The 11,352-nt window shown below is 38.7% G+C and overlaps 1 protein-coding gene across 1 annotated transcript; it reads left to right on the top strand.

The window, feature by feature from the left end:
* The first annotated feature begins 230 nt into the window (after window positions 1–230).
* On the top strand, window positions 231–11,130 carry ncmap (non-compact myelin associated protein). The gene is made up of 4 exons (XM_035911032.2): window positions 231–507; window positions 9,010–9,116; window positions 9,529–9,613; window positions 10,183–11,130. The coding sequence occupies exons 2-4, from the start codon at window positions 9,023–9,025 to the stop codon at window positions 10,460–10,462; spliced, it is 459 nt and encodes a 152-aa protein (XP_035766925.1). The 5' UTR covers window positions 231–507; window positions 9,010–9,022; the 3' UTR covers window positions 10,463–11,130.
* Window positions 11,131–11,352: the final 222 nt, after the last annotated feature.

An 11,352-nucleotide genomic window follows, 5' to 3' on the forward strand; every position in this document is an offset into this window, starting at 1 on the left:
CATGGGGAGAGCTGGCAGCTTTGGAGAGGATTCTTGCTTTTTGATCAGCAGCTCCAGCACGCCTAAGGGACGGGCGGAGGGACCTGAAAAACCAGTTGCCTGACATTATTACTTTCAGCGAGAAGCAACGTGGAGCCTCCTCCTCCTCCTCCACACTCTCCTCCCCTTCTTCACATAAACACTGTGATTCACAGAGAAACCACACACACACACTCTCTCTCTCACACACTCACAGATATCCGTGATTGTCTCTGAACTCTCGTGCTCTCTCAGTACATCTGACCTGTATGCTTGTACCTGTGCCGCCACCACTTTAGCTACATTTGGGATATATTCTCCCCTCCTGGAGTTGCTCACGCGGCTCTTCGACTCCCTGGTGTCTCCCTCCCCAGGCCTGCTGCAATTCTGGACTATGCCCCCCTCAGTCAGCTGAGGGAGGGGGCTCTTACACTGCTCAGGCTCCCATCCGGAGAAGGCTTGGGCTGAAATCAAAGAGGAGGTGATCGGGTAGGTCACACTAACCGCTGCGGTTTTCTTGGCAGATAAATTTTTTTGTTTTGATGTAAACTCAAAGAGTAAGAACTCCCTTTCCTGTTGAGTGTTTCCTGTTATGGAGCGGTGCTTCTCTCAGACATAACGAGAACATAGGTGATTCTCAGGTGAGGGGACAAAAAAATAGCTCACATACCAAAGAACTCTCATGTGTAGAAATCTGCTTTTAGTGCTAAAGAAGTGGACAAGTTTGAATTGAATTTGAATTAGTATCAGGCTGCATATCACCTATTGATAAGTGACTGTTTGATGGAGCAGCTGCCCTTATCTTCCCATCAGCTGGCACTATAATTGCAGGTAAATGCGATCGCACGTTGTGTAGTCCTGCTGTACCGATTCAGATGATGACGGTTTATTGATTTAAGATTTGTCACTGTGTTGTGAAACTCTCATTTTTAGTTTCTTGACAAGGAGACTTCTAAGAACAGAAAGATGACCTGTTCATCAGGTGCATTTTACTCATCTTCACACATTAAGCTTCTTCTAAGTGTTTAATGCCTGTGTAAATCTACCCAGCTAAAGTAGATATTCAAGTTTTAATCACGTTGAAACATTGCTCGAAATGTTGCCTGTTATTCAAGTTATTCAATGTGATGTGGTTTGATTTTATTTTGCCTTCTGTGATTTTCTTTGTTTAATTAGAAGATTGTGATCCTATAATTGAAGTATAAAAGAGGTTAAAATGTAATTAAATTGACATATTCACAGATTAACTCTGTGGCTCAGTAGGCTAACTTCTATTGTATGGACTTTCTTGTGTTGTCACATTTAACTTTGATGAGCATTGTCTTATAATGTGCTTTGTTAATACAGCATTAGCAAGTCACACCGTACGTACCAGCAAAGCAACACTATGACAGAAAATGAACTTATATAGAAATCTATTACAGACCAATTAGAAACGATGGGATTTTCATCATGGCAATGATGGATTAATTCTATGTCGTGTATCCAGTTAGAAGGAAAAGTGTGTTATACAACGCTAAACTGTATTCTGAGCAGCAGCATCTTAGTCATTTAGGAAAATTATTCATCCTATTATTAGATGGTAATATTTCTGAGGAATCCTGAATGAGTAATTAGCACTTCATCTCAGACAGTTTGTGTAGGTTTGTCTCCTGATAATAATTCTGCCTGACAGATTTTAATTAGAAAATGTGTTCCTAATTAGTGTAAATACTCCCAGAGAATGTGTGAATGATGCTTTAACACTCCTTCAAGTAACTGGCAATTTTCTTTACAGCTTTCACATTTGTAAACAAGCAAAAACAAAAAAAAGAGAGACACTGAGTTCAGCATTCAGTCTGTGCAACTTACAATCCATATTTGGGTATTTTATTGGGCTTAAATGTTTTTTTTAAGTTCACACTTGAGAAATTGCTTGTTAATCCCCTCACTCACTTCATTTGTCATGCTTTTTGTGTGCTGAAGGATTTATGCCCTCCATCTGAAACCAGTTTAGTGTGATTCTCACTACAAATACCAAATTATCTGCGCTTGTTTGGAATTTGGCTTTCGAATTTATCCACACATGGATCTACATTTTTACAGTCTTCGGGGTCTGTCCAATGACTTAACAAGTGTCCTGCAGTTATCTCCGGCATTCACACCTTTACTTTCATGGTACGATCACTTCAGCTTTACATGAATAACAGCAACTGTTCTCTGTTGCAAATTTCTGTGCTCACTGACTGGGCTCAATAAAAGTCACAGTAAAATCCCTATTTGGTGTGACATCTGAATAACCAAAGATATGAGAGGTTCACATCAGAGATGATCCAGGCGAGCTCTCTGCTGTGACTTTAAGCCACATTCCGCTTTTCTAAGGAAACAATTGGGGCCATCTATGTCTTGTTAGCTTGCTTCAAAGTGACTGCTCAAATATTGGCTCCGACAGCCGTTTGAAGATTGTACTTTGAATGTACTTGTGAACATGGGTCGTGCGGGAGACTGCGTTGTTTTTAACGTCTGGGTGAGCATCTGCAGAGGTGGAACGAGTCAACAGCTTTGTCTGTTCATTCCCTCATAAAAAAAAAATAATATTAAAAAAAAGGAAACTAAATTGTTCCCGTTCTGCAACGAGTCCACTTTCTGGACAGACCAATAACCGGCTTGTTTACTCAGGGTGGAAGAAAGGATATTGAATTTGCAGTGTTAGTGAATAGCTGCAGTTTGTGGAACAGCAAACAAACTCTTATTACAGAACGGAGAAGATTGACCGACGAGGACACGGATGCTGACGTCAGAATCAGTGGTCTGTTGAGATTTAGTTTCAGATTCCTTTACTTTTAAGAAACCAGAGTAAAAAAAGATGAGAGGGTCTCTTGCTACTTATGCCCTATGTCTTTTAAAAGATTATCCTGCTTATGTATATTAACTGTAATATAGTTTCCCTGTGGGGGAAAAACAGATTTTCCATGCTCTGGGGTTTGCAATAAACATAAAACGAGTTAATGTGGATAAGTTGTATCAGGCACTTTTCTGAAATGTGAATTAAGTATTTAGATCTCAGCCAATATAGTATATAGTTTGGCAATAGCACAGCTACTACTGACAAATATGTTGTTCATTGTGTCCCGATGCAGGAACATGATGAAGGAAAACATACTTGGGCTGCTTTAGAAACAGTGTTATCACATATTTTACATCATAGCTGAGCAGGCAGAAATGTATTACTGAAAAGTCAATAAACAATGGCTGCATCATTTTTACTTTTCAGTGTTATATCATAAAAATAGCTCAAAATCTGGTACTGGCTGGACTCTTGTTGAAAACTGACACTTATAAAAACATATAAAGTATATTGACAATGGTGCAACAGATCATAAACTTTATGCACTCGGTTGGATCTTGGGTTTAAATCTGTGAAGTTGAAGTGTTTTTTTTCCTCCATCCTGCAGAATCCTGGCCAAGCCACCGGCCTTTACTGCCACTCGTGTTTAAATTAGCTTGACTGATTTCCCCTCTGTTATCTTGACAATAAAGGATGTATGTTTATGGCTTATGGCATTTCCAATATGTGGCTAAGTTGATCAGCTGATTGCACTGTTTGGTTTGTACACCAGGAATGTGGTAGCCAGTGACCAAGCTATGAAAGGACCGGTGTTGCTTTAAAATGTTTACTGTAAATAAAAAACGATCCGGGTTCAAGCCAAAAATCCATCTGCTGGCACCTGTTATATGTTATTTAACTAACCCTGGAGAGAGCATATTCTCTAAGATTTACAATCAAAATCAAGCCAGAAAAGAGATATTATACACATAAAAATACACTTGGACAATTAAATGAGGTCATTATCTTTTATCACAAGCTTTCAATCATGGTAAATGGCTTAGGATAACATTTGCAATTTGTTCTACTCAGGGAAACGGCGCCATGATTCATTTGCCATCAAACTCGAGTTTTGTCTTCTGGGCAGTTCAGCCGAAGTAAAGGAGTGGGTATCGGATGACGATGTCTGCACGTGAATTAGTCAAGGTGTGTTAACATTAGGTGTTTTTCCTGGGCTGAGGGCTCTCCCAACCACTGCCACATAGCACCCGTCCTAAACCTAAACTGCAGCTCCTGTGATGTATTACTTACGTCTGTCAACACACCTATTCTGTGAGAGGCGTCACACCCACCAGCTACTAAATTACAAGCATGTCCAGTTATTTAAAGAGATGCCTCTGTACCACGAAAACGCCAAGTAAAGAGGGTGGTTAAGGAGTGAAACGTTTAGTTTAAAATTACAGTACAGCTATTGGGGAGCTGTCCCAGGGTGTAACCTATGACAGCTGCTTTGGGCTCCAGTCTCAAAACAGCCTTTGACTGGATAAGAAGTTACGAAAATGGACAGATTATGTTTCAACTGTACAAAAGACGACATTAAATCTCCATCCTGGGACGGTAAATGTGATCTATCTCTGCTTAATCTGATCACCTCTTTTTGATAAAAGCTGGTACATATCGTTTGTAGCACAACAAATACAGCAGCTCTACATTTGAACCTTAAAGAAAGAGCTTGTTCTTTCTCTCATGGTAACTTATTATATAATCACCAAAGACTCAGCTATGATAAAGGCACTTTTAACAAATTTATTAAATTAGTACACCTAGCTTCTTCCCATTTAAGCCAGTTAACCATATAATTTTTTTATTCTTTTTTCCAGTAAATGAATACAGACTCGTTATTTCGTCATGTTCTGTTAATTTGCTGTAAACAACTAATGACAAAGAACTAATGAAGACATAATAAAGGATTAGAAGCTAAAAATACAGCACAAGTACTTTAAAGAAAAGCACTGTAATTGTGTTATTTGCCACCATCTGGAAAATGTACACTATTCTTTTTACATAGTGGGCCAATAAATGAACAAATACAGTAATAATACTTCAAAGGAAGATATAGTTTAAAACTAGACGTTGAAAAGTACTGTAAAGAAAAATACTATAGCTATCAATAAGGTACTTTTTAAACACACACATATGTCATTTGAACTTTTTGCCTATAGGAACAAAAATGATTCAACTGGTTACATAACCACGTCATCCCCATAGTGTATTCCCTACTGTTTCCAAAGCAATGGTGTAACTGACCTTACACATCAGACGATTAGTTAGCCACTTATCAGAAGCTGTCAACACAGCAAACAGCTGACATGATGTATGCCATTATTAATCTCTTTGCCTAATAGTATGTCAACACCTGGAGAGTCATTTATGCAATATTTGCCCGATGGATAAGACATAAAGTACACGCACACACGTATCGAGTACTAGTTTCGTTACTCTATTCTCAGAGTGTGACTACAGTTCTGATTTTACTGCAGTGAAAACAATAAAATCACAATTTTAGCCCTGACCAATTTTTGGTATTTGTGACTTTAAGTGTCTGTGCATTCGTGTCCTTGAGGTTTCGCATACAGTATATGGTCTGTAAAAAGACCTTGCGCAGTGCTTCCAGGATATGCACAGTGGCTTGTAGGTGAAATGTAAACTCGAGCATGCCACTGATGTTTAAGACTGAGCACAAAAGACTGCACTAATCCATACACTTCATGGGGGAAACAATAATCTAAAATCTCATAATCTGTAAAGTAGGTAAAAGAATGAATTAGAAATGACGTGTCCAGTGTATACGCAGTGCTGGGGTGATATTTTCCGTACTTTACTGTGACTATAATTGATATGATATGTGTCAGGATGTGTGCGTGGGATGATCTTCCGTGTGCCAAGATTTTCAGCTTTTTATAGCTGATGCAAATTTTCATCCGCTTGTGCCACCTGCTCTGATTGTGCCGCTGTGCCGGCAAACACGCTCCTGTTAAAGAAATCTAAATAGTTCTGTGATTTCAGCCTGGTAATTTTAAGATTAGTTAATGAGTGGTGGAAGTGATTCGGTCAAAAAATGTCAAATTATTATAAGATACAAAACCACACACACACACACACACACAAACACAAATAAATGCTATTGTAATGTCGGCACATTAAATCTTCCACTTAATCACCGCCTCATTGAGTCACGCTTGGATGACTCACTGAGCTCAATGTGTATCCTTTGGTTTACATTGCACTGCGTGAAAAGAGGATGAGGAAGTCCAGTGATGACGCCAGCGTGCTACAAGTGGAAACAAAAGTAGAAGTGATATTTATAGGATGTCTTTATGTAAATCTATAAGGAAATCCATTTTATGGAAGTTAAAAAGTTTGTTCGTGTCAGGTTTGCTTTGGTTGCGAGATGGTGTCGCTGTCCTTATCAGTGTCAGAGGAGAGATCGGTGACAGGGACAGCCCTGACCTACAGCTGTGATCTGATTGTTTCCTGGAGTTTCTGGGATCCTCCCGCTTGACAGAGGATCTCTTCGTGACATGCTTGCAAAAAAGTAGACTAGATTGCGATCACAGTGTTCTGAGTACAATAACAAAATCACACAGGAGCCCTGATTGTCGACTTGCAGTAAAATAATATCTGAGGGTGACTCTAGGAGTCATGGCTGAGAGATCGCTAATCTATACCTTTTCATTTCTAGAACCTTGTTTGTAGGAATAAACTAATTAAATCTTAGCATCAGAAACTTCATTTTGATAAAACAGCTTGCACATGGTGGGGATTTAACCATTACATAAGCATTAATTTTGGTAATTACCAATACTGTTACTTTAGCCAATATCGGACGTTGTGTGGTCTGCTAATAAGTTTGTTAAGCACTGTAACTTGAAGACTTTAGTAAGCACTATTATACTTATATATTGTAAAAGAGAATGTGTTTTTTCAGTTAAAATTGTATTCATGTTTATTTTGAATCTGACTACGGGAACTTTGAGTTTTGAAAACGTTAGGAATGTGGCAGGATTACCACCACGTTTAACAGCTGAAACTAGAAAAGCAAATGCTGTGCTTGGAACGTAAAATCTTTCCCCATTCTTGCTTTATCTAAAATGTTACCTGCTTATAAGTACAGAGCCTCCATTGTAGTAATTTTGATTTATTATATGCCAAGTGTTTATGTAAGCTAGATTGCAGACAGTTCATCTTAGCGCCCGGGCTCTTTTACCACAGTTTAGCATTACTGGTGTCTTCACAGATGTTGACTAATGTCACCTTATCACCATGAAAGCTTCCGGCTTCCGTAATAGTCCTTGTTCTCCTTAGTGCCAAGGATGTGATTTCTCACACCACAACATAGTTTTCCATCTCACTTCAGTCCATTTTAAGTGAGGTCTAAGTCATTAAAGATAACCCTAACCCAACATTTTGGAGAAGGGAAAGACTGATTTTTATGGAAATACTGAAAATGGATTTTGATGTGTGTCAGTTGGGAAGATTATTTTCTTTGTTCCCTGATTGACGAGAGAAGGGAATGATGAAAAAAGAGTTGAATATATTAAAAAAGGTAACGGGAAAAATTGAAAAATTGAAGGGAAAGGTCAAAGTCAGGGAATGGGATAATTAATCATTATCCCCTAATTAATGTAACTGAGGATAGGAAAGGAAAGGGGAGCGAAGGAGGACAACATTTAGTAAAAGGGAATTAATAGGAAGTAAGGGAAGATTAGATTTTTGGAAATGGAGGAAAAGACACAAGAAGAGGAGGGGAAGGTTAGGCTTCAGGAAATGAAGGAAATGAAGAAGGGGTAATGCTGAGGTTAGTCCAGTGGAAGGAGGAAGAAGAGATGAAAAGGTGGGATTTAGGGTTTAAGAAAAAAGAAAACAACATAAAAGGGATTTTTTTTTAAAGGAGTGGAAAGAGGATAAAGGGAAAAGGGGGAGGGAAAGTTGATATGAATGAACAGGATCATTTAAAGAATATAGTTAGGAGGAAAGGAAGGAGAGGGCGCAGAGGTTTGGGATTTTGGTTGAAGTCATCTCTAATGATGACTTAGGCCTCAGAGGATTAGTGCAGTGTCACCTGAGATACCACAATCCTGGCCATTCTCTGTTGGCTTTTGTCCTCGTTTCTCTGGATGTTCTGAATCTTGTAATTATATTATTTACTGAAGATGATGATTTGCACTTTTGCGTTGGTAAGCATTCTTAAAATGTGAAATGGTGGACCGCTGCCCACATTTGCTTCCCTTGTGCTTAAAAAAGTCAAAATGTTACAAAATGTGATAATGTAAGGAGGTGTTTATGCACAGGAGGTGCAGGGTATATGAAATAAATAAATGTTAAGTACCCCAAAACGAGAACTGTAGGGCAGGAATACAGGAACGCAGTACTGGGTCATATTTGTGCTCTGTTTTTTCAGCTTTGTTCTGACTGCCTGATGAATATACATCCCTGAAACAACAAAGGCTCTGGCAGACATGACAAAGCCTGGCATCAATCAAAAGCATGAGAACCCAACAATCACATCCTGTCAGTCAGTTTAATACCATTTGTTTGTGTGAGAAATCTCGTCAGAGACGAGTTATGTGGCTGGCAACATATTTTCTGCTTTGACTGCTTCTGTAGACTGTGTCATGAAATACATCAAAGATTTTAAAAACAAAAAAAGGTGTGTATTTTGCTCTCTTATCTTCCCCTTACCCCCAAATCTGGTTCTGCCAGAGGTTTCATCCTGTTATAAGGGAGTTTTTCTTTCCCAGTTTCACCAGGTGCTTGCTCATAGCCTCTAATAGGGGACGGCTGTTGTGAATATATATAAATAAAACTGAACAGAAAAGCTTTATGATTGCTGGAATCTTCTGGTACCACAAATCTTGGTATTCACTCGTACTTTTTATTGTACTGTTCTGGTGAGGCTTGCCATTCTTGTGTTTGCCATAAAACATTCAGTCATTACCAACTTTCCCTCCACTGAGCGATCCATCTGCTATTTTTATTCCCCATCTGTTCTTCTACATTCCTCTTATTTTCTAGATGTGTTATAAATCTATTGCAGAAACGGTTTAAACCTTATAATATTTCTCTCGAATGAATGTAGTGCTGTTTTAGTCTGTGGCTGACGTGATACTTTTTGTTCTTGGCAGGTTATTCCTGAAGATGCAAGCTTCAACCATCTCACCAGTGACCAACACTACCGTAACTTCGAACACAACCGCTGTCACCAAGTCCAAAGAACAAATACTCATTCAAAGTAAGAACATCATCTGTGTGTGAGCTCCAAACTGCAGTGTCATCTTGAACCATCAGTGAAACACATCCTTGTCATCAAGGTTTTGTTTTTTTGTAGACACCATGATAGTGCTTTGAGTTAGATAAGAAATAATCAGAAGAGCCCGTCCTCAGAAATAAAAACCTGCTGCGTCATGAAGTCTAATCTGCACATTTCTTATGGGCTTGGCAGACAAGTATTTGGTAGAAAATATTTACCGGCGTCTGTTTACTTTTAGTGATATGGTTGCTAGGTCACAAGTCATTATTTCTGGAGGACACACAAAATAAGTTGCACCATCACAAGAAGGCGGAATGTGTATAAGACGGCATAACTCATAAACAAACTGTCAGAGAGTTCATTGCTGATCTTTCCTCTCTTCTGTGTCTCTCAGGTTCTGGGGCTATGATTGCTGTCATTGTCATTGGCATTATTATCATTCTCGCCATTTTACTCATCATCCTGAAGACGTACAACAGGTGAGACGACATTCCTCGGACACTAGGCGATTCCTACATACCGAATGTTTCAAGCTGTAAAGCAATGTTGCTATTTCTGTTCACTTCGTGGAAGACTAGAGAGCTGCTTCAGCTTTTCATCTTGCTTTTTTTTATCACGTTCCATTTTATAGATACTATAATACCATCTTCTGTATCAGATTCTTATTTATTCTCTGCCTGTGGTTCCCTGACATTTTGACGAGGGACTTTTTCACTATAAAGTGGCACAACCTGACGTACAGGTCACATCTATCTATATATCTGATTTGCAACCGGTAGCTACAACCACACAGGGGCATTCCCTTCTTAGATTGTTTAACTTCAATAAAGACATTCCAACACATGAGAGGGACTTATGACCCTTTGACAATCTAATATATGTAATGTAAATGAGATTTTTATTTTATTCATATAGCTACAACAGTAAAAAGACAAAAGACTGCCAAGTAAAAAACTGCTATTATTATGGAATTATTACAGGAATCACAAATTTAAAAGAAAAATCTATAAATTTGTCTTCACAATGTCTTTGTTTGTTTTTTGTTCAGGCGGACACGTGAATCCAGACTCCTGGGAACCAGTAGAAGTTCAAAACCTCGTCCGAAGATGTCCCAATCTACAGTTCAAAGCAACTTTCCGCTTACGACCGTGGGAATCAGCTCTGTGTCAGGGAGCATCACCAACTCAAACCCAGCCTCAGAGAGCAGCTTCCGGCTGCCCAGAGCAGAGCTCACCAGTGCGGAGGGGAATCAAGTTGAGCAGTTCAGCACCAACAGCGGGTCCACCGTGGTCACCATACATGAAAATCCATCAATAGAAAACACATAGCACCAAGACTGCGGTTTAGTCTCAAAACAGGCACTGACTGATGTGTTGTTACATATTGTGCTGACTGAATGCTGTGGAAACTCAATCTGTGACCTTGTCACTGTTAAATCTCCAACAACTGGGCCACTGGTAGAGACTACAAGGATATCATGAGGTCTTTTGGGTGTACAATTCAAAGATGATCAAAGCAGCACTGGAAAAAGACACAAGGGAAATGAAGGATCTGAAAACGGAAATTTCCTTTTGAAGAACTTTGGCTAAACTCAGTGTTCAGAGAATAGTCATTGCTGTTTGTGCTCTTTGCTGATGTTGCATTACTGCTAATGAAGTAATGTGTAATGTGGACAGCTATGGGCCTATGGCTGGATAATGCTGGTCCGGTGATGCAAATTTATGTTTTCAAGAGGTTTTTGAGTAAACATAGAATTCATCTAATTGAAGGCATGGAAAATGATAACTCTTTTTGTAGTTGTGTAATGGACACCCTTTATGACTGAGAAAATGTGTTAATGTTCCAGATTTATTTTGAGTTCTATTAACTTTACATCATTCTGTACTTGTGAGCAGTCGCACATTCACTCTGATTATTTTGTGTTTTTAAAAATCTCTAAAATATCATTACGTCCTTTTTTCGTTCTTTCTTTCTTTTCTTTTTTTTACCACGCAGAATGAAGAGACCTATGTGAAACAGCCTGTCAGCCTTACTTCCTGATGTGAATCATTTTTAATTTGACATTAAAGTATTTTGCACTTTATTCTCTTTGGTCCATGTATTTGTATTGTTTGTAGATGTTCACTAAATGAAATGAAGTGGAAAATAAAAACTAATATTTGTAGTAGTGGATTGTCTGTTTATTACAATGAAGTAATTAGCACAGAGAATAATAATA

Source organism: Neolamprologus brichardi, chromosome 19, assembly GCF_056152115.1.
Source record: "Neolamprologus brichardi isolate AB-2024 chromosome 19, ASM5615211v1, whole genome shotgun sequence".
NCBI classification, from domain to species: Eukaryota; Metazoa; Chordata; class Actinopteri; order Cichliformes; family Cichlidae; genus Neolamprologus; species Neolamprologus brichardi.

Excerpts from the sequence above, each read along its gene's own strand:
- ncmap (XM_035911032.2), top strand. The coding sequence starts at position 9,023 with ATGCAAGCTTCAACCATCTCACCAGTGACCAACACTACCGTAACTTCG. Across the intron at positions 9,117-9,528 it reads AGAACAAATACTCATTCAAA|GTTCTGGGGCTATGATTGCT; the intron begins GTAAGAACATCA and ends TGTGTCTCTCAG. Across the intron at positions 9,614-10,182 it reads ATCCTGAAGACGTACAACAG|GCGGACACGTGAATCCAGAC; the intron begins GTGAGACGACAT and ends TTTTTTGTTCAG.